Here is a 23194-nt window from a genome sequence, read left to right on the forward strand (position 1 = left end):
AAAATAAAAACAAATGAAATTCCTACTTGCAGCAACTGTCAATAACCAAGTTCATTTATTTTAAAGCTATCTTTCAGCTGACTCAATCCCATCTGGCTGTTCAATGACGAGAACTCTATTTACAACAACGAGCCCAGGCCCCTTAGCCCCGGTGTTTTGCACCTTGTGCACCCCATCTCCCCGGCCCTGTTAGCAGAACTTCCGGCCAATTAAAATAACTTTTAATCGTTGGTCATTTCTGTAACTTTAAACTATCAATGCGTCACCAAGTGTGAGGCGTGGGATCAAAGCAGAATAAAGGTTGTGTTTTGTTTCACTTACCCCACCTTTGACCAGCACTTCCCTGGTGTCTGGCTGGAGCTCACACACCGCCCTAACCCCAAGTTGTTTATTATTCTACTCCTCAAGAACTTTTTCCACTTCTGATTGCTTTGCATCGTCACTTGGGTTCGTTCAATATTTGTCCCTTACATTTTTCATTGCTGGTCTAATCCAGGAATAACATTTTACATTTAGAAATATAGAAACAAACTCGACATTTATTCAACTTTTAAGATGGAGAGGTTCCAGAGCTGAAACACAATCACTTCATTCTCCATAATCTGAATAGGAATTAAGACTTTTACAGAGCGAATCCCACATTCAAAATAAGCAGGATTTGCAGAAGCAGCAACTGAGTGAGGAGTGTCGCTGGAGCTTTCCTCTTAATTGCTTGGAAAAGCGTATGGTGGAAAGCAAACAATCCTGAGGTCCGGACTATCTGTCCACTGGGTACTGATCACAGTGCATCATCCCGGAGCCCCAGGTCTCCACGCAGCTGTTGGTTCCTTGGAGTTTGGTTTCCAGTTAATCTGGGGATTTCTTCATTCACTGAGGGAACAAGAAATGTCATTTTGACAACGACACTTGTACAGGAAGCAAAATGCCTTATCCCTCTGATCCTTCTCTGATATCCCGCGCTTTCACCACCCAACCTTCTCCGAAATTCCTTGTGCTGGTACAATCAGAAAAGGTGACTGACGAAATAAGGAGAGGCAATGTAGGTTTTATAAGAAGGGGAGAGAAGAAGTAAAGCCAAGGGTGAGTGTGGAGCTTGGGCTAAGTCAAGATTTCCAGATACTCAGGCTTGAATGGCTCGATTACCAGTTGCATGAGGGAGAAAACACACAGGAGGGCTGTCAGAGGTTAACAAGATCAGTGTGATCAGATTATGGAGGGAATCTAAATGGGTAGGTGGAGAGGATCACTGATCTCTTACACATTTGCCCCAGCAATGCTCACAAACCTCCGCAAACAATAATAGCAATGCCCAGCATCCAGACCCCAGTAAGGGCACAAGGACCCCAGCCTGACTCTAGGCAGGCAGGCAGCCTGATCATCAGCTCAGTTACAAACACTTAGGTCACTGAACTGTTCTGGAACAGAATCCAGCCAGAAGTCCACATTTTTGATAGAGGGGGGAAAGACTTTGCCAGGAGTTGAGAGATAATACTGACCGGTCGGCATTGTGAAGGAGATGTTGTTACGGGTCAGTAAATCCTTTAGCCTCTGGACTTCTGCGGACAGTTTATTTCGCTCCTGAATTGGAATAGGACACAAACAGTGGACAGAATAACTTGCATTAAACTGAACGCCAGATCCTAGATTGAACAGCCCTGAAACTCCAGTATTTTATCCTTTATATCTTGCAACGGATGGATACAAGAGAGACAGATGTGAAACCTGGACTGAGAATTGGCTGCTCAACTCATCCCTCACTGTGTCCAGGCTCTCCCTCAGGAGGAGTTGGTGAAAGGCGTGATTTGAAGTTTGGAATAAATTCTCAATCCCCAAAGGGAATCAACCAAACAACAGCTGCCTCCATCTAGTGCAATAAATCCATCACACCCCCTCACCGAATGTTGCCCTATCTTGCACCCTCCCATCACACCCCATCCTGAATCCCCTTTACCTCATTGCACCTGCCCAAGGTCTCCTGGGAGTGGTTCTGTTCCTCCAGCTCCTGTTGATCCTGTTTTTCTCCAGTGATTTTTAGGTAACCCGCATCTCCAAATATTACTTGCAGCAACTTCCTATAACCCTGAAATACAAGGAGCACAAGTGACGTTAGTCAGTGGCTGCAGTGCCCCTACAGCTGGACAGCGAGTGCCCACTCAGCTAGAAAGTGACCCATGCAGTTCCTCCAAGGTTGGTTTGTTACCTGTGCACTGCCCCCTCAACTAGGTAGCAATCAGCAGGTCCACAAGAGACCGTTGAGCTTTTCAAAATGGCCCAGACTTGGGCTTCATCAAACACAGAACTTACTTGCTGAGTAATTAGGCCATCGTAGAGTGATTGTTTTGCCTGGTCCCATCGATTCTGCAGCTCTTTCTTCAGATTTGGGTAAACTGCAGAAATAAATAAATCTGAGCAGAAATAGTATAACCTCCTTCCTCACATATCCCTTACAGCCCTTTCCCCACACCACACACACATCCCCTCCCACTCAAACACCACAATCCCCAAAACACCTAACAATAAAATTCCAAAGCTTCACTTCCCCGCCAATTATCTGTTTCCGCCCCTGCAAACCCCAGCTGGGTTAAGGTTGGTCGTAGCCCCAGTCACCTCCCAGGCCCTCTGGTTCCGCAGGAACGGCTATTCTTGTGGGAGGGCAATAATCCTCCACCTGACTCTCAGCCCAGTGAATTGCTCTGTACGAATGGCTGCATTTTCCTTACTCACCAAGTAAGGAGTGGGGGTGGCAGACCAGCGGTGTCTCGAAGCTCAGATAGTAGATACAAGTGTTGGGCTCGGAAACTTGGACCAGTTTGTGGCTGGGTCCACATTTTAGAAGGACCTGTGAAAAAGAGAGCTGAATTTCACATGGGTATAAGACGGTTCAGTTTGCCAGAGTGACCCAGAATCTGTGTCTGTGAGATTATGTGACACAGACTGGAATCGTCTTTTGAGCAGCTGTGGGAAAAACAAACCCTTTCTCTCTGGCTCAGTGCATAAATGCATCACCACACAACCCAAACCTAAATCTTGCTGTGTGTTGTTAACTGATCTGATCCTCCAGAGAGGCAGGAAGATGGGTTGTAATTAGCTTGGGGCTGGGGGATGGAAATAAACTGGGTTCCAGCTCCTGATTACTCCCCAGTGATCTATGCAGGTTACTGGGTTCAGCTTTGATGCCCCTTACAGTGGAATAACCTGGTAAAACATTTTACAATGTTTAACATTTTAACGTTTACACAGGAAGAACGACAGAGGTACTACCACCGCATCAACGGGCACAGGAAAACAGGGAACATGTACCTTGGTCTGTCTGTTTCTGGTGCCACAGGAATCTCCTTCCTTCATCCACATTCCCACAAATGTGTTGTTCTCAATCTCCCATTCCTGCCATATTCTGCAGAACAAAAACTGTCAGATTTTCTCATCCATCTTCCCTTAGTCCTGATTCACTCCTGTATAGATCCTCAGGTTAGGTCTAAAAATAATCTGCACCCCAAAGATTTATCCCACTTCCATCCTTACCCACATTTCTATCATTCTATAGAAGAGGACAAACCAATCTAACAAATAGTTGGAATTCAAACACTATTCAAATTTTGTATTCGTACATTGCCCCCAGCATATCAAGCCTCCTATCCATAGTATGCCCTTCATGCATTTCTAATAATCTTGAATCAATCTGCTGATAAGAAACTTGTCTGGATTTTTCTTGAAGCCTATTAAAGTTTCTTGTTATACTGTCCCCTCCCCACAATGTGCCAGTAATCTATCCCACAGACTTAAGTAAAAAAAAAACTCCTTCCTACATCTCAAAAGCTATCTTGATTTGTAATTAAGGCCCCTTGTGGCAGAGTTCTGTACAGGGCAGAAAAGTTTCTTAGGATCCAATGAGTTCAAAACCTTTCATAATTTTAAGCACATCGATCATATTCTCCAGTTCTTTTCACAAGGGAAAAGATCTGGCATCATCAGTCTCCCCAATTATTTTACATGGATTCACAATACCACAGGGAGAATTCATGGGCTCACTGTGCACAGGGATGGTCACATGGGGTAACCATGGCACTGCGTGGGTCATGGATAGCCACATTGCAAAGCTGCTTTTCTTTTGAACAAATTCAAACTGTAATAAAGCTCAATTTCCATCAGCTGACAGACAAATGTCACTAGATAGCAGAACATAAAATATCCAACCTGTGAAAAGGGCAAGTATTCTCCCCGCCCCTGCCCCTGGACTAAACCGCCCTCTGCAGCCCACCCTCACTTCCCCTCTCCACATCTCCCCCCGCCCCCCCTCCCAACTCTCTCCACATACCCTCTCTCTCCGTAACCCCTCTCCACCTCTTTTCACTGCCCCCACAACCACCCTCCCAATGATATACATACCCCAGGATCCCACTGTATGCATTCCAGCGGAATGTCTGCTCGTGTTGTGTGATATTGTGGAAGGGACAGAACTCGTACTTGTACCTGCGAGAAAGAGGCAGCATATAAAAATAATAGGATTAGACAACGTAGAAGGAGGCCTATTGCCCACTGTGCTTGCACCAGCTCTTTTAAAGAGCTATCCAATTCATTCATAAGATCGTAAGAAACAGGAGTAGGCCATTTGGCCCATCGAGTCATTTGATCATGGTTGATCAGATTGTGGCCTTAACTCCACTTTCCGCCTGTTCCCTATAACCCTTAGCTCTCATGTTGATCAAAAATCTGTCAAACTCAGCCGTGAATATATTCAATGACCCAGCCTCCACTGTGCTCTGTGGAACAGAATTCCAAAGACTAATGACCCTTGGAGAAGATCTCTGTCTTAAATAGGAGACTCCTTTTAAACTGTGCTACCTAGATTCAAGATTCCCCCATAGGAGGAAATATTTTTTTTTCTTTTACCCTGTCAAGCCCCCTCAGAATCTTGTATGTTTCAATAAGATCACCTCATTATTATAAACTCCAATGAGTATAGGCCCAGCCTGCTCAACCTTTCCTCATAAGATAACCCCCTCATCCCAGGAATCAGCCTAGTAAACTTTCTCTGAACTACTTCCAATGCAAATAGATCCTTCGCTAATTAAGGAGACCAAAAGGGTAATCAGTACCGCAGGTATGGTCTCACCAATGTCCCGTCCAGCTTTAGCAAAACTTCCCTACTTTTATACTCCATTGGAAACAATTAATCCTTATTTACTCCATACATACCTTTCATGATTTTGGAGACCTTTCAAATACCCCCTCAACCTTCTAAGAAACAACCTCCAGTTTAAAAAGGTTTCTTTACCTACAGGTGGTAATGGAGATGGGTGGTAGCTTAAGAACCTTGCCTCACAGCACTGTCTATTGCCCAAAGCCTTCCCTCAACTATACTGTCACACCAACTTTTTACATACACAATTTCCCTTAAAATTAGAGATTCCCTCATCATTAAAAATCTTTCACATAAAATGGACCAGACCCCTGACTCAGTTTATATTTACTGCAATCAGTAAAATTGATACTCACGCAGACTCAGTCATACTGAAACATTTCCCAGCAAGTCTGTGCAGATGAGCAGGGCCTAGAATTAAAAACACAGCAAATCCATGACTTTGTGTACCAGATATCACAGCAGTCACTCTCAACAATTCCTCCCCTTGGCAATGTCACTATCTCATCCTTCCCCCTGGGTACAGTCACCCATCAGCCCCACCCTCAGGCAGAGTTACAGTCTCAGTCCCTCTCATGGGCGGAGTCAGAAACTCAGCCTCCCCTCCCCACCCCACAGCGGAGTCAGAAACACAGCCCCTTTCCTAGGCAGAGTCAGAAACAAAGCCCCTCCTCGGGGTGGGGGGGGGGGTCACATATTTACCAGCCACTCCTCTGGACAAAGTCATATGCTCCCATCCCAGGCACAATCATGCACTGACCAGCCCCTCCCTGGTGGAGTCACATTCACTAGCCCTTCCCTTGAGCAGAGTTGCACTCACCAGCCCCATCCTCTGGCATGATCAGGATCAGTCACCCCTTGGCAGGGTCAGAAGACAGGTTTGGGAGGGGAGCCTCCCATCAGTATCCTTTACCTGAAACTGCAGCAGGTCTGATTTTCGGTTGAAGTCTGTTTACTTGGGACAGGAAAGGATTATTTAGCCTGAAAAAGAAATAGTTGAGATTTATCTAAGGTTTTTTTGGAGGGGCAGGGGGTTAGATATTTATATTTTCTCTTCACATTTCTCAAGTATATTCTGGCAGAGCAAGACCCTTGTCCCAGGCTTCTGCCAACAGTGGCCTTCAAGGTACCCAGGGCTTGAGGTTAACATCCCCTCTAATTTGTTTTGGACTGTATGGGTGTTTTATTTAAGCACATGGCCCTTTTAAATTTTTTTGCACAGTGGGCACTCGTGGTAAATCAAAGTGGCCAACATTGTGTGTGACTTGAGCAGGAATTTTCAGATCACTGTGCAGCTTACAGGAAACATTGATGGATGATAGGGCAGGGTGAAGCTCATTCCCTATGTGCTGTGTCTCCCGGGATCATAAATCACAACAGCCTCATACTCCTGATGGACCAGAAGTCATTTCTATCCATTTGCTTCACAAACCAGAAAGGTCCTCGGCTTCATCCTGGGTCTGTGCATAATTAGCCAATCTAAGACAGAACAACTTGCTTCAGTACTCAGACAAACTCGCTCACACTGGAATCATCACTGGAATAAAATTGTGTGGAGATTAGAGCACCAGGCCACCAACTCAGTGACATAGGAGTAGGCCATTCAGCCCCTCAAGCCTGTTCCATTGCCATGCAATGAGATTATGGCTGATCTGTGACATAACTGCACCTACCTGCCTTTTCCCATTACCCTTAATACCTTTGGCTAACAAAAATCCATTAAGCTCAGATTTATAGTTAACAATTGACCTAACATCAGCAGCCATATGCAGAACAGGGTACATACTTTGTGTGTAGAAATATTTCCTAATTTCATTTCTGAATGGCATGCCTCTAATTTTTAAGACTACGAGCCCCTAGACCTAGACTCCCCAACCAGCAGAAATAGTTTCTTTCCATTTACCCTATCTGTTCCCTTTAATATCTCGAACTTCAATCAAATCACCCTTTAATATTCTAAATTTCAAGGAATACAACACACAAGTTTGTGTAAATTGTCCTTGTAATATGACTCTTGAAGTCCAGTGATCATTCTGGTAAATCCATGCTGTGCTCCCTCCAAGGCCAATAAATCCTTCTGAAGGTGTGGTGCTCATAATTGCTCACAATAGTTCAGGTGTGATCTGGATTTGGAAAGCTGAAGCATGATTTCTATCCACTTGTATTCTAATCCTCTTGATATAAAGCCCAGCATGCCATTGGCCTTTTTGATTATTGTCTGTACCTGTTCATGACATTTTGATGTGTACTTGGACCCCTAAATGTCATTGGGCCTTCACTGTTTCTAACTTTAGAAAATACCTGCTCTATACTTTATAGGTCCAAAATGATGACCTCACTTTTGCTACAATTTTGAGCATTCACTTACTCTATCAATATCTCTGTAACTTTATGCTTCTGTCGACAATGCTGACAATGTGACCTATCTTTTGTGTCATCAGCAAACTTGGTGAATAAAAACAGAAAATGCTGGAAAAACTCAGCAAGTCTGGCAGCATCTGTGGAGAGAAACAGAATTAACGTTTTGAGTGCATATGACTTCTTTAGAGCATTTTCTGTTTTTATTTCAGATTTCCAGCATTTGCACTATTTTGCTTTTATCTTAGTAAACTTCGTTACGTGGTTTTCTATCCCATTATCTAATTTGTTAATAAATACGGTGTGAATAGTTGAGACCACAACACAGATCCTTGCAGGACACCACTTGTCACACCCTGCCAGTTGGAGTCATGGACCATTATCCCTACTTTGTCTCCTGCCACTCAGCTGATTTCCCAACGAGCTCAATAATTTTCCTTCAATTCTCTGAGTTGTAACTTTAGCTAAGTGTCTTATTAGGGATTTTATCAAATGCCTCAGGAAATTCATATAATTATCCATATTCTGTCCGCTACTTAAGTCACCTCTTCAAAAAAAAATCAGGCATGACCTGCTTTTTACAAATCAATGTTGGCTTTCTCGATCACCTGAAAATTTTCAAGCTGTTCTATTACTCTCTCCCCAATTATAGACTCCAGTAATTTCCACACAATAGAGGTTAGGTTAACTCGTCTATAATTCCCTGGTTTCCTTTCTTAAATAGCAGAGTGACATGCACAACTTTCTAATTTAAAGGAATGGTATCTAAATCACAAGAACTTTGGAAGATCCTTGTGATTTTTTTATTCTTTCCATGGGATGGGGGTGTCATGTCAAGGCCAGCATTCGTTGCCCATCCCTAATTGGCCTTGAGAAGGTTGTGGTGAGCTGCATTCCATGTGATGTAGGTACACCCACAGTGCTATTAGGAAGTGAGTCCCAGGATTTTGACCCAGCGACAGTGAAGGAACAGCGATAAAGTTCCAAGTCAGGATGATGTGTGACTTGGAGGGGAACTTGCAGGTGATGGTGTTCCAAAGCATCTGCTGCCCATGTCCTGCAAGGTGGTAAGCGGTTGCGAGTTTGGAAGATGCTGTCGAAGGAGTCTTGGTGAGTTATTGCAGAGCATCTAATTTATTGTACATACTGCTGCCACTGTGCGTCAGTGATGGAGGGAGTAAATTTTAGGTTGGTGGATGGGGGGGGCTGACCAAGCAGGTTGTTTTGTCCTGGATGGTGTTGAGTTTCTTTGTTGTTGGACCCACACTCATCCAGGCAAATAAAGTATTCTATCACACTACTGACTTGTGCCTTGTAAATGGTGGACAGGCTTTGGGGAGTCAGGAGGTGAGTTACTCACCTCAGAATTCCCAGCCTCTGACCTGCTCTTGCATTTATACCGCTGGTCCAGTTCAGTCAATGGTAACCCCCTAGGATGTTGATTGTGGGGGATTCAGCAATAGTAATGCAATTGAATGTCATGGGGAGGTGGTCATTGCCTGGCAATTGTGTGGCATGAATAATACTAGTTGGGCCATATGCAATGTTCTCACCTACTTCCTTTAAAACCCTGGGACGGAAATCACCTGGTATTGGGCATTTGTCACTCTTTAATACCATTACAATAACAGGACAGCAGGGCATTGAGTCAGGGAGGAAAATTAGAGACAAATAAAGTTTCCCCGTGCTCTTCCGAACCTCTAAGTTGGGCTATGCTTGTATTTATTTACCCGTAGGTGTTTGGCTCTTCCACAATTTTCATTTTACCAGCTGAGACGATGATAACTGTAAAAGAAGCAAAAATACATTTCGTTACTATCTGAAAGGTTGGAGTTGCGACATTCACTAAAAGAACTCAAAGTAACTTCTGTTCCATGTGGGCCTAAATCAGGCGGAGCAGGAAAATCCCAGGGTCAGTTGTGAGTGACTTCAGTTATTATGTAGCTAGATTGGAGAAGCTGGGGCTGATCACCTTAGACGAGGGGTTGAGGGGAGAAGAAAAGTCATACGAACTCGAAACGTTAACTCTGTCTTTCTCTCCACAGATGCTGTCAGACCTGCTGAGTTTTTCCAGCAATTTTTGTTTTTGTTTAGTTGACTGTTGCGGGGTCAGGGGCCAAAGCTGTCGCCAAGGGGGACAACGGCCAGGCTTCCTGCTCTGGCCAGTGGATCAGTCTGGCGGGACCAGGATCAGCAGCGAAACTCCCCATGGCCAAAGAGGCGGCTGACTGTCCCGGATCCCGAGCTCAGGAACTGGGGAGCCGAACCCCCGGCGGCAGAGACTCACCCGGCAGCAGCCAGAGCAATAAGAGCCCGGGGCCGCCCATCGCCATGGCGACCGCTGGACCCCCGCCACCCCCCACTGCTTCCGGGTAACCCGGAAGTACCCCGCACCCAGGTGACCCGGAACTACAGGGCAGCTTTCTGGTAAATTAAATCAAACTTCGGTTTCCTAATTTCCATAAACCGGAAAGTGGGCCCGGGTCTGAGCAGAACCTGAGGGAGCAGCCCGGGGCTAGATCCAGGGGGGGCGGCGGCGGGGGGGGGAGTCAGTCCGGATCCAATCCCTGTCCGGTGTTTGGGGAGTGGAGTGAGTCCGGATTGTCCCTGCCTTGAGTGGGGTTAGTTCGTTATCCGCCCCTAGTCGCTGTGCAGGGATCAGTCAGGAGGGGTGATCACCCCCCTCTTGTAGGCGTCAATCCGGGTGGTAAAGAGATCGCAACAGTGCACGCACAGGTTATGATTTTCCAAAATCCCTGGATTACAGAATGATCCCAGTGAATTGGAAGTTAGCAAATATAACATTGCTCTTCAGGAAAGGAGGAAGAGAAAACAGGGAACTATAGGGCTAGTCAGCCTAACATCAGTGAACAGGACAGCTGAAATGTGTTGTTAAGGAAGTCTTACAAAAGCACTTAGAAAATCATGGTGTGATCAGACAGAGTCAACATGGTCTTATGAAAGGGAAATTGTCTTTGACAAATTTATTAGAATTTTTTGAGGGTGTCACTGGTAGGGTTGACTAATGTGAACCAGTAGATGTAGGACACCTGGATTTCAATAAGGTGCCAGAGGAAAGGTTAATGTGCTGGGTAAGGGTTTATGGAATCGGGTAATATTAGCATAGATAGAGGATTGGTTAACAAGAAGCAAACAGCCAGGATAAATGGGGCATTTTCAAGTTGGCAGGCTGTAACTGGTCAAATGCCGCAAGGATCAATGCTGGAGCCTATTTACAATCCGTATTAATAATTTAGCTAAAGAGATTGAGAGTAAGGAATAAGGAAGTCTTGCTACAATTATATAGGGCTTTGATGAAACCATATCTGGAATACTGTTTGCAAATTGGTCTCTATATCTAAGAAAGGATATACTTGCCTTGGTCCTTGGAGGCAGTACAGTGAAGATTCACTAGATTGGCTCCTAGGATGAGAGAGTTGTGCTATGATGACAGGTTGAGTAAATTGGGACTATACTGTTTGGAATTTAAAAGAATGAGGAATCATCTCATTCAAACATAGAAATTCTGAAGAGGCTCAACAGGGTAGACACAGAGGTTGTCCCCCCCTGGCAGACGAATCTTTAAAAATGGGGACACAGGATGAGTTGGGGGGGTCAGATTAGTTTGGTTCAAAAATGGGGCATTGGGATTAGTTCAGGATGAGAACAGAGCAGTGGGATTAGTTTGGGATGTGAGATGGGGCAGTGGGATTAGTTCAGGATGAGAGCAGGGCAGTGAGATTAGTTCAGGATGTGAGCGGGGCAGTGGGATTAGTTCGGGATGAGAGAGGGGGAGTGGGATTAGTTCGGGATGAGAGCGGGGGAGTGGGATTAGTTCGGGATGAGAGCGGGGGAGTGGGATTAGTTCGGGATGAGAGCGGGGGAGTGGGATTAGTTCGGGATGTGAGCGGGGCAGTGGGATTAGTTTGGGATGAGAGCGGGGCAGTGGGATTGGTTTGGGATGAGAGCGGGGCAGTGGCATTAGTTTGGGATGAGTACGGGGCAGTGGGATTAATTTGGAATCAGAGTGGGATTTGTTTGGATGAGAGCAGAACAGTGGGATTAGTTCGGGGTGAGAGCGGGGCAGTGGGATTAGTTAAGGATGTGAGCGGGGCAGTGGGATTAGTTCGGGATGAGAGTGGGATTAGTTCAGGATGTGAGCGGGGCAGTGGGATTAGGTCGGGGTGAGAGCGGGGCAGTGGGATTAGTTAAGGATGTGAGCGGGGCAGTGGGATTAGTTCGGGATGAGAGTGGGATTAGTTCAGGATGTGAGCGGGGCAGTGGGATTAGTTCAGGATGTGAGCGGGGCAGTGGGATTAGTTCAGGATGTGAGCGGGGCAGTGAGATTAGTTCGGGATGAGAGCGGGGCATTGGGATTAGTTCGGGATTTGAGTGGGGCAGTGGGATTAGTTCAGGATGTGAGCGGGGCAGTGGGATTAGTTCAGGATGTGAGCGGGGCAGTGGGATTAGTTCAGGATGAGAGCAGGACAGTGGGATTAGTTCAGGATGTGAGTGGGGCAGTGGGATTAGCTCAGGGTGAGAGCAGGGCAGTGGGATTAGTTCGGGCTGAGAGTGGGGCAGTTGGATTAGTTCAGGATGTGAACGGGGCAGTGGGATTAGTTCGGGGTGAGAGCGGGGCAGTGGGATTAGTTTGGGGTGTGAGCGGGGCAGTGGGATTAGGGGTGAGAGTGGGGCAGTGGGATTAATTCGTGGTGAGAGCGGGGCAGTGGGATTTATTCGGGTTGAGAGCAGGTCAGTGGGATTAGTTTGGGATGAGAGCAGCGCAGTGGGATTAGTTTGGGATGAGAATGGGATTAGTTTGGGATATGAGTGAGACAGTGAGATTAGTTTGGGATGAAAGCATGGCAGTGGGATTAGTTTGGGGTGAGAGCGGGGCAGCGGGATTAATTTGAGATTGCTCTTGCAAGGAGCTGGCACAGGCATGCTGAAATGAATGACCCCCTTTTCTGGAAATTTTGATGGTTTTATCTACGTGTGTGAGATAATAGAATAATGTTGATAATGTTTAGTTGACTATAAATGTTTTCAGGTGCCATGGACTGAGCTGTTGGCAACTTCAAATCCCTCACAGCAATCCTTGTTCAAATGGGGAGGAAGAAACAGTCACAGAAAGGGGAGCGAGCAGCTCTGAAATGGAAAGAAACTCGTCATCAACATAAGGGACGGTGCTTGGAGTCGTTCACCGAGGATGTTCACGAGGCTTTGCAAGGTGGGTGACTGTTACCTTCTTCTAACCCTAGAAAGACCAAGTCTAGGATATTCAATTCCTCCCAAGTAACATATATTCCAAAGAGGAAGAAAGATGGTAAGAGGGGGAAAAAGCACCCATGGCTAATCAAGGAAATTAAAGGTAACATAAAGGTAATAACTAAGGCATACCAAATTGCAAAGGTCAGTGGCAAGCTGGAAGATTGGGGAACTTTTAAAGATCAACAAAGGGTTACTGAAAAAATAATAAAAACAGCAAAGGTAAATTATGAAAGAAAACTAGTGCAAAATGTAAAAACTGACAGCAAAAGCTTCTACAAGTATATAAAAGGAAAGAGAATAGCTAAAGTGAATGTTGGTCCCTTGGAGGATGAGACTGGGGAGTTAATAGTGGGGAACGCAGAAATGGCAGAGATGCTTAATCAATATTTTGCCTCAGTTTTCAAGGTGGAGGACACTAGTACCACCCCAATAGTAAGGGGTAATGCAGAGGGTATAGAGAAGGAGGAACTTAGAACAATCACCATCACTAGAGAAAAAGTACTGAGCAAACTATTGGGATTAAAGGGTGACAAGTCCCCAGGACCTGATGGACTAAACCCCAGGGTCTTAAAGGAAGTGGCAACAGAGATAGTGGGTGCATTGGCTATAATATTTCAAAATTCCCTGGTTTCTGGAAAGGTTCCAGTGGATTGGAAAAATGCTAATATAACGCCCTTATTTAAAAAGGGGGGGAGGCAGAAAGTAGGAACCTATAGACCAAAACAAAAACAGAATTACCTGGAAAAACTCAGCAGGTCTGGCAGCATCGGTGGAGAAGAAAAGAGTCGACGTTTCGAGTCCTCATGACCCTTCAACAGTAATTTTTTGTTTTTAACCTATAGACCAGTTAGTTTAATGTCTGTCGTTGGGAAATTGTTGGGACCCATTATTAAGGAAGTAGTAATGGGGCATTTGGAAAGTCAAAATGCAATCCATCAGAGTCAGCAAGGTTTTATGAAGAGGAAATCTTGTTTGACTAATTTGCTAGAGTTCTTTGAAGATGTGACAAGCAAAGTGGATAATGGGGATCCTGTAGATATAGTATATCTGGACTTCCAGAAGGCCTTTGATAAGATGCCGCACAAAAGATTAATAGACAAGATAAGATCACACGGAGTTAGGGGTAATATATTAGCTTGGATAGAGGATTGGCTAACCAACAGAAAGCAGAGAGTCGGGATAAATGGGTCTTTTTCTGGATGGCAAGCTGTAACTAGTGGGCTGCCACAGGGTTCGGTCCTTGGGCCCCAACTATTTACAATCTGTATTAACGACTTGGATTCAGGGATAGAACGCACTATAGCTAAATTTGCAGATGACATCAAAATAGGTGGGAAAGTAAATTGCAATGAAGAAATAAGAAATTTACAAATGGATATGGACAGGTTAGGTGAATGGGACAAAATTTGGCAGATGGAGTTTAAAGTGGATAAGTGTGAGGTTATCCATTTTGGTCGGAAGAATAAAAAGGCGACTTATTATTTAAATGGAGAGAAACTTCAGAATGCAGAGGGATCTGGGTGTCCTCATGCATGAATCGCTGAAAGCTAGTATGCAGGTACAACAGGTAATAAGGAAGGTAAATGGAATTTTGGCATTTATTGCTAAAGGAATAGAGTATAAAAATAGGGAAGTGTTGCAACTGTACAAGGCATTGGTGAGACTGCACCTGGAGTACTGTGCACAGTTTTGGTCCCCTTACTTGAGGAAGGATGTAGTTGCTTTGGAGGCGGTTCAGAGGAGGTTCACTAGATTGATTCCAGAGATACGGGGCTTGTCTTATGAGGAGAGATTGAGCAGTTTAGGCCTATACTCACTAGAGTTTAGAAGGATGAGAGGAGATCTAATTGAGGCATATAAGATGCTAAAGGGGATCGACAAAGTAGATGTGGAGCGGCTGTTTCCCTTGTGGGGCATTCTAGGATGAGAGGCCATAGTTTTAGGCTAAGGGGTGGTAGATTTAAATCAGAGATGAGGAGGAATTACTTTTCTCAAAGGGTCGTGAATCTGTGGAATTCACTACCTCAGGGTGCAGTGGATGCCGGGACGCTGAATAAATTTGAGGAGGAGATAGACAGATTTTTAATTAGCAACTGGTTGAAAGGCTATGGGGAGAGGGTGGGAAATTGGAGTTGAGGCCGAAATGAGATCAGCCATGATCGTATTGAATAGCGGGGCAGGCTCGAGGGGCTGAATTGCCTACTCCTGCTCCTAGTTCTTATGTTCTTATGTACCCAAGCCTTGAAGCTCCTGTACCTTGGAGGCTATATCATTTTTTCTCTCACTGAAAAAGAATATGGGGAAAATATAATCTGATAGGGTATTCTCCCTCACCTTTAACACTGACTCTGTGAGTGTATTAGTGTTATATTGTGTTAATGCTATGATCAGTGCTCCTGTTTAGGATGCACTCCTGATTGGTTCCTTCTTCCTGATCAATCACAACCAGTACATTAACCAATGTGCAAAACCCTGTGAACCTGCTGCTAATATTTACCCAATGTTGGCAGTTTGCAGATCCCAGTAAACATCCTTCGCCCTGATGAGCCATTTTAAATGTTGTTTGAGCCTGTGTGTGTGTTCTGTAACCTGTGAGTACGGTTGATTTGCAGCTGTTGATGATGGTGTCTCTGAAGATGGGATGTGTCCCACATTCCGGTTCCCATGTCCATTAGCCATGTGGGAACTAGGACACTGTGACATAAAACGGTGTACGGGCAGGAAGCTCGTTCGCAAAGGGTTCGTCCGCAACCTACGTATCAATGAGAGATTCAATGGACTAGTTCTTACTCCCATGGGAACCAAGTACCTCTCCCCTTCTGACAGGTGAGCAAAATGTCAAATAAAATAAAACTAATTAAAAATAAAAGTAATCTGGATGGAAAAATGGACAGTGTTAAAAGAGAGCGATAACAAAATTCATGTTAAGTTGAGACAAAAATTTCCTCCTGTATATGAATAAACTCTCATTAATTTACTCTTTTTAATGGTACCAAACACAGGCAGGGCAGGTGCAGATATAAAATCAAACAATATAGAATGAAACTACCTCTACGCTGTCCCATCAAACTCTCCTGGGACAGGTACAGTACAGGTTAGTTATAGAATAAAATCCCTTTCCCCACGTTGAAAGCCATTTCTATGTTACTCCCTCCACTCGAGATTGTTCCTGGTGACAGGAAACCGATTGTAAGAAATGCAAGTAATGTTGTTTTGATGTTTTTGAATGGAAGAGTGCTTTCTTTTCCTCCAGAGAGATCGTGGCGCAGTCGGGTGTGGCTGTCATCGACTGCTCCTGGGCTAAACTAGAGGACACTCCATTCACAAAAATGCGAGGCAGATACCCCAGGCTGTTACCCTACCTCGTTGCTGCTAACCCAGTGAATTATGGACGGCCCTGCAAGTTGTCCTGTGTTGAGGCATTTGCTGCCACTTTCTGTATTGTGGGTGAGTTAGGTGACTGAGTTCAGGATGTGTCAGGCCCTCATTAGTCCTTTATTTCCAATGTACTCTCTTCACTGAATCATACTGGCTTCGGGTTTCATGGATTCCAGCCCTACCCTCCCCTCTCCCACCCTCATCCGCCTCCCCCAGCAACGTTTGTATTTGTGCATTGAGTGCAGACAGGCAGAGCAAGCTGTTAGACTTAGGAGAGAATAACAGTCAAAACTGATCCTGCCCTCACTTCCTGCCATTTTCGAGTATGGATTTGGAGGACTGGGTGTGGTTAAGAAAGAGCAGTGACTGTGATTGGGGCAGAAGGGTGTACCTGGGGTCGGTTGCAGAGAAGGGGATGGGTATGGAGCAGAGTGGCTGCCCTTGGATCAGGGAGGTGCAGAGGGGAGGGTGGAAGTGGGATGGAACAGGGCCCTGTGGTGGAGAGGGGGCAGGGGTGGGGGCATGGGTTTGGGGGACTGAAATCTAGACCATGCTTGTCACACTGTCTGCTTCTTATAGGGTTTCCGGAACTGGCTGAGGTTCTACTAAAGAAATTCAAATGGGGGAAAACATTTCTACAACTGAACCAAGCTTTGCTGGAGAAGTACAGTATGTGCCAGACCGAGGCGGAAGTGCTACAGGTCGAGCAGGAGTGGCTAGCTGCAAAGAAAGAGCCAGAAGATCAGGAGGGTAAAATCTCATTTTGTACGTAATCTTCCCTGAAGGCATTTGCTCCTTGTCAGTTCCCCTCACTCAGGTGGCCCTTCCTTTGTGAACTTGGACCGAGCATTGGCAGGGTATCGAAGCTTGATTCAGTTCCAGCAGATGTCGCTGGTTGGTGATCAGGAGCAAGAAGTCTGTGTGTAACCTGGAACCCGATGAGAGTCAGCACTTTCAGGAGAGCAGGGTGCACATATAATGTGATTAAAGGAATGAAGATCAGTGTGGCCTTCTTATTTAATGCACCTTTTATTTTGCAGATCCATTTGATGTTGATTCGGGAAAAGAATTCTGTAATCCTAATAGACCTAACCTTGGAAGGTAACGTCTAAGCGTTCGTACATGATTTATTTTAAGTCATTAAATTTTCACCAGTTGAATATTGAGAAAACCAAAGCCACCATATTCAGCTCCTATTAAAAATGGTCTACCCTTACCCACTAACTCCCACTAACCTTCTTGGCAGCTCCCTTGAGTCCATGATGTCTAGAGCAACCTTAATGTCCTGTTGAATCTGGAGCATTTTCATAGAATCATAGAAAAGCAAAATACTGCAGATGCTGGAAATCTGAAATGGAAACAGAAAATGCTAGAAATACTCAACAATTCAGGCAGCATCTGTGAAGAGAAACAGTTAATGTTTCGACTTGTTCTGTTCTGATGAAGAGTCATCAACCTGAAATGTTAACTCTGCTTCACTCCACAGATGCTGCCTAAGTATTTGCAGTTTTTTCTGTTTTTATATCATAGAATGGTTACAGTAGAGAAGGAGGCTGTTCAGCCCATTTTGCTGGCTCTCTGAAAGACCAATTCACCTCGTCCATCCTTTCCCTGTAACCAATTTTTTTCTCTTCAAGTGCTTATCCAATTTCCTTTTGAAAGCCATGATTGTATCTGCCACCACAATACTCCTAGGTAGTATATTCTAGATCCTAACCACTCGCTGCATTAAAAAAGTTTTTCATGTCTTTCTTATTTCTTTTGCATTCACCTTAAATCAGTGTCCTCTAGTTCTCGATCCTTCCAACAATGAGAATTTCCCTCCATCTACTTTGCCTAGATCCTGCATGATTTTGAACACCTCCATCAAATCTCCTCTTAAGCTTCTCTTCTCTAGGGAGAACAACCCCAGCTTTTCCAATCTATCCACATAACTGAAGTCCCTCGTCCCATGAACCATTCTCATAAATCTTTTTTGCAGTCTCTCTAAACCCTTCACATCTTTCTTAAAGTGCGGTGCCCAGAATTGTACATAATACTCCAGCTGAGTGTTTTATAAACATTCATTAGAACTTTTTTGCTTTTGTACTGCATGCCTCTATTTATAAAGCCCAGGATCCCGTCTGTCTTATTAACTGCTTCCTCACCCTGCCCTGCCACTTCAATAACTTGTGCACATGTACCCCCAAGTCACCAACCAAGTACAGTAGATTTCATGTAGAAAAATGACACCAGCTGCTTCAGCATCCTGACAGGAAATCGACAATCAGAGGTGGTCACAAGCTTGGTCAAAATGGTGGGTTTTGGAGGTGTAGATAGGTGGAGGGTTTAGGCAGGGAATTCCAGAGTGTGGGTCTGCAACAGCTGAAGGTAGTGGTGAGGGTACAGAGTTGGTGCCGGGATCCGAAGACTGCCTCCAGACCTCCCAGTATTTTAGTCGGAGGAAATTACGGTTTACCCAAGACTTGATATCTGACAAGCAATGTTGAGAGAGATGGTGGAGAGGTAGAGCTGGGTGTTGAGTTTACATGTGGATTCTGAGTGTGAGAAGAGAAGTCATTGGTGGAGATGCTTTGGCAACAATCAGATCAGGGAAACAAATGAGTGTTCTCCTGAGCTGAATAATGGAGGGGGGTTATGGGAGCAGGAGGGCAGTGTGATCAAATAGGTCAAAGACTGCAGTGAGCTGATAGTTATGGAGAATATTATTTGTGAGTTTGCTTATGGCTGTTTCTGCATTGTGTGGGAGGGATACCTGATTGGAGAAAGTCGAATGTGGTTGTGGACAAATGGATGTGGATTGTCCTCATCCAATTCAGTATCCTTGGCCAGTTACCAATCCTTATCGCTTTAGCCTGCCTGAGCTCTGCAACCTACAGGCCAACATGCCCACCATTCTCCCACTCCAAGCTGCTGTGCTTCTTCCCCTCACAGGCCCCACATTCTGCTACAACTTTCTTTCCATTGCCCTTCTCTCTTCTCCTATGACTTCCTTCCTCCTCATAACTGACTGCTTCAATGATGCATTTGGTCAGCTGTGCTAATTCTTACACAACTGCTTTGGCTGTTCTCTCCAGTGGAATATTTTCTACTGTAATGGGTATAGAAACACAAGCCTTTCATGTCCTGGGCAAAATGAAAACAATGAAGACCAGTCCTAGACCTGCAGTGTCAGTAACTTCCTGCTGGTGGCGCAGTGACTGCACTGCCAGCAGCTCAGTAACATCACCAGCAGGTTTCCAGTGGCACTGTAACTCTTCTCAAAATGAATGTTCCAAATTCAGGAGTTCACGGAATTTGTGCCTAGAAAATAACTTATTCTGAGCGGAATTAAATCAACTAGCGCAAATGATCACACTGACTTTTAAGCGCAAAACTAACCACACTTGCGGGTCGGAGAGGTGAGTTTCCAGTACCTACACCTTCAGATAGTGAGGGTGGGCAGTCATCTCATTGTGCCCATGGTCTCTGGTGCAAGGATAACTGTGCTCACAGGAATACAGTGTTAATCAAAGCCACAGGTGCAACCAGGGGCTGCTGTTCTTCTCCCGCAGAAATCACCAATTGTACAGTAACTCCCTGTTTTAAGTTGCTCCTTTTTAAGTTGTTCTACTTTAACATTGATCAGACAATGGGGCCTGTATTCACGTTTAGTGTCGTGAGTTTCGTTTTAAAGTCATTTCACGCTGGCATAGGGCCGAGTGACCCGATCAGCACCATTTTGAAGTGGGCTCTGCCACTCCCTGACCCTCCCTCTCGTCGCCAACCCTCTGGTTCACAGCCTTTGCCAGTCCCTGACCCTGTCGCCACTGACCCTCCAGCTTGGGGCTTGTCTTCTGCAAGTGGAAGCTCCTCTTCCTGCCTCTAGCAGCTCATCTCCAGTCTCCTCGCTCACAGTGAGGGTTTGGTAGAGGGAAGCGGAGAGTAGGAGGGCCATGGACTGGGAGTTTCAGTGAGAGAAAGGGTCTGCAATGAGAGGGAGGGTCAGGGAGTGGAAGGTTCGGCATGTAGAATTAGCAGCAAGCAGGAGACAAGTAGAAAGTTAGCATATTTCTTTTATACTTTTATATTTATTTGAAAAATTATTTCATTTACCAATATAGGAATTTAGCAATGTAAAGTATTTCAACTTACAGGGTATAATGTTTTATTGTTTTTTTTCTAATGAGAAAGGTCCTGTGGGACCTAACTGCAGTTTTTACATTGGTTTTAATGGGAAAATCTGATTCGCTTAAAGTTGTTTCACTTTACAGTAATATAACGACAACTTTAAGTGAGGAGTTAACTGTATTAAATTTACTTTATAAAGTTTTTTTTAAAGGTTGCAAGATAGAGATGTGCTGTTTACCTTGTGGTTGCCACCTTCAAGTTGAAGATGATTTTTCTTTCTCACCTTTTATACAATTCTACCCATGCATATTGAGGCCCCTGTTCCAGTCACAAATCAATTACATTACTCGATTCATAGGAGATTTTGTGTTCGACAAATGCATTGAATTTGCATGGAAACTTGGATGCAATTTCACTGCAGCAAATGTGGCACAGCGTCGGGCACATTTTGTAAATTCTGACCCTAAAACTCTAAATTTGTTATAATTGCAAAGCTCAAGAGATAAGGATGGAGCAGGCCATGTTCAGGAACAAGCACAAAGTTGTATTTCTTTGATTCATATTTTAAAATTTTAATAAAATTAAACCACTATCAATTAGGAATTCAGTCAATTGCTTCCTCTCCTGTAAAGACTTATAAGCTGTGGTAGATTTTCCCCACCCAGATCCTCGAGTGGCTCCATTTATTTCAAAGCAAAAGTGCTTTGGACTGATTGAGAGGCTAGAAAATTGCAGTACTGTACACATCCCAAGCAATTATAGGTTTAGATACAGAGTAAAGCTCAGGTGTGAAGGCATGGTAGCTAAATTTGCAGATGACACAAAGATAGGTGGGAAATTATGTTGTGAAGAGGGCATAAAGAGGTTGCAGATGGATATAGATAGGTTGAGTGAAGTATAATGTGGGAAAATGTGAAGTTGTTTACTTTGGTGGGAAGAATAAAAAAGCAGATTATTACTTAAATGAAAGACGGCTGCAGAATTCCAGCTGCAGAGGGATCTAGGTGTTCTAGTGCATGAGTCACAAGAAGTTTGTATTCAGGTACAGCAAGTATTTAAGAAGGCTAATGGTATCCTTTATTACGAGAGGAATTGAACATAAAAATAAGGATGTTATGCTTCAGTTATACAGGGCATTGGTGAGACCACATCTCGAATATTGTGTGCAGTTTTAGTCTCCTTATTTAAGAAAGGATGTAAATGTGTCGGAGGTGGTTCAGAGGAGGTTTACTAGATTGATACCTAGAATGAGTGGGTTGTTTTATGAGGAAAGGTTAGACAGACTGGGCTTGTTTCCACTTGAGTTTAGAAGAATGAAGGGTGTATAAGATCCTGAACTATATTAACAAGGTGGACATGGAAAGGATGTTTCCTCTGGTGGGTGAGTCCAGAACTAGGGGGGCACTGTTTTAAAATTAAGGATCGCCCTTTTAGGATAGAGATGAAGAGACATTTTTTCTCTGAGGGTTGTGTGACTTTGGAACTCTCTGCCTTCGAAGATGGTGGAGGCAGGGTCATTGAATATTTGTAAGGCAGGGGTAGATAGATTCTTTTTTGGCAAGGGAATCAAAGGTTATCAGGGGTAAATGGGAATATGGATTTCGAAACAAAAAAAGATCAGCATTGATCTTATTGAATGGCGGAGCAGGGTCAAGGCACCGAATGGCCTACTTCTGCTCCTATTTTGTGTATTCATATCACAGAATTGTTATGGTGCAGGAGGCCGCCATTCAGCCCATCATGTCTGCACCAGCTCTCTGAATAAGCGTTATGACTCAGTTCCACTCTCCTGTCTTTTCTCCGTAACCCTGCACATTGTTTCTATTTAAATAATCATTTAATGTCCTCTTGAATGCCTCAGTTGAACCTGCCTCCACCACACTTCCAGGCAGTGTGTTCCAGACCCGAGCGACTCGCTATGTGAAAAAGCTTTTTCTCACGTTACATTTGCTTCTTTTGCAAATCACTTTAAGTCTGTGCCCTCTCATTCTCAATCCTTTTACGAGCAGGAACAGTTTCTCCCTATCTACTCTATCCAGCCCCCTCATGATTTTGAACAGCTCTATAAAATCTCCTCTTGGCCTTCTCTCCAAGGAGGACAGTCCCAACCTCTCTAATCTATCTTCATAACTAAAGTTTTTCATCCCTGGAACCATTTTTGTAAACCTCTTCTGCGTGCTCTCCAATACATTCACATCCTTCTTAAAGTGGCACCCAGAACTGTACAAAATGCTCCAGCTGAGTTTTAACTGGTGTCTGATACAAGTTCAGCATAACCTCTGTGCTCTTGTACTCTAGCTCCTTCTATACTGTCCCATCAAACACTCCTAGGGCAGGTATGGCACAGGTTAAATGCAGTAAACTTATCTTTGGGTGATATTTAATCTCAGGAAAGGCTAGCACCTGCCCTGCTGCATTTCCATTATTTTCTGTTTTCATTGCAGACTTTGCAGCTTTCACAGTTCTTTTAATACTTTATTTAATGTTGCTTTATTAAGGGCTGTGGAGACTGAAGAAGATAGTGGTGGTGGTGATGATGATGATGATGATGATGATGACGACGTTGAGGAGAAGGAAGATGAAGATAGTGAACCCGATGAAGGGAATGCTGCAGAAGTTCATAGTCTGAGAAGAGACCAAGCAGCATGCAGAAAGGAGGAACCTACTGTGAAGACCATCAACAGTGCAAAGGATTGAGGTGGAATAAAATGAAGAAGCATTGTGCAAGATAGGCAGGAGTGTTCCCTGCTGACAGACTTAAAAAAAAAACTGTTAAAGCTTGTAGAAAATAAAATTATTTATAACATAACTGGGACCTGTGTAGAATGCACTGCTTAAATCAGTAACTTGGATTTACAACATCTTTCACCACCTCAGGACATTCCAAAGCTAATAAAAGTGAGTGGAATACTTTTGAAGTATAGTCACTGTTATAAT

At 44.3% G+C, this 23194-nt stretch overlaps 2 protein-coding genes across 6 annotated transcripts; one reads left to right on the forward strand and one right to left on the reverse strand.

Moving 5' to 3' along the window:
- Nucleotides 1–519: 519 nt before the first annotated feature.
- On the reverse strand, nucleotides 520–9867 carry gnptg (N-acetylglucosamine-1-phosphate transferase subunit gamma). 2 transcript variants are annotated; one of them, XM_078558422.1, is made up of 11 exons: nucleotides 9786–9867; nucleotides 9229–9283; nucleotides 6054–6121; nucleotides 5497–5551; nucleotides 4387–4470; nucleotides 3301–3394; nucleotides 2725–2839; nucleotides 2305–2387; nucleotides 1952–2080; nucleotides 1497–1578; nucleotides 520–870 (listed from the first exon to the last, which is right to left on the reverse strand). In XM_078558422.1, the coding sequence occupies exons 1-11, from the start codon at nucleotides 9829–9831 to the stop codon at nucleotides 779–781; spliced, it is 903 nt and encodes a 300-aa protein (XP_078414548.1). In that variant the 5' UTR covers nucleotides 9832–9867; the 3' UTR covers nucleotides 520–778. The 2 variants fall into 2 exon arrangements, with proteins under 2 accessions (XP_078414548.1, XP_078414549.1); XM_078558423.1 differs by having other exon boundaries at nucleotides 9471–9834.
- Nucleotides 9271–23066, forward strand: tsr3 (TSR3 ribosome maturation factor). Of its 4 annotated transcripts, none has more exons than XM_078558419.1 (7): nucleotides 9271–9925; nucleotides 12549–12728; nucleotides 15382–15595; nucleotides 16023–16216; nucleotides 16727–16897; nucleotides 17188–17248; nucleotides 22756–23066. In XM_078558419.1, the coding sequence occupies exons 2-7, from the start codon at nucleotides 12605–12607 to the stop codon at nucleotides 22952–22954; spliced, it is 963 nt and encodes a 320-aa protein (XP_078414545.1). In that variant the 5' UTR covers nucleotides 9271–9925; nucleotides 12549–12604; the 3' UTR covers nucleotides 22955–23066. The 4 variants fall into 4 exon arrangements, with proteins under 4 accessions (XP_078414545.1, XP_078414547.1, XP_078414546.1 ...); XM_078558421.1 differs by lacking the exon at nucleotides 9271–9925 and adding an exon at nucleotides 10068–10119; XM_078558420.1 differs by lacking the exon at nucleotides 9271–9925 and adding an exon at nucleotides 10078–10234.
- Nucleotides 23067–23194: the final 128 nt, after the last annotated feature.

This window comes from Cetorhinus maximus, chromosome 15, assembly GCF_964194155.1.
Source record: "Cetorhinus maximus chromosome 15, sCetMax3.hap1.1, whole genome shotgun sequence".
NCBI classification, from domain to species: domain Eukaryota; kingdom Metazoa; phylum Chordata; class Chondrichthyes; order Lamniformes; family Cetorhinidae; genus Cetorhinus; species Cetorhinus maximus.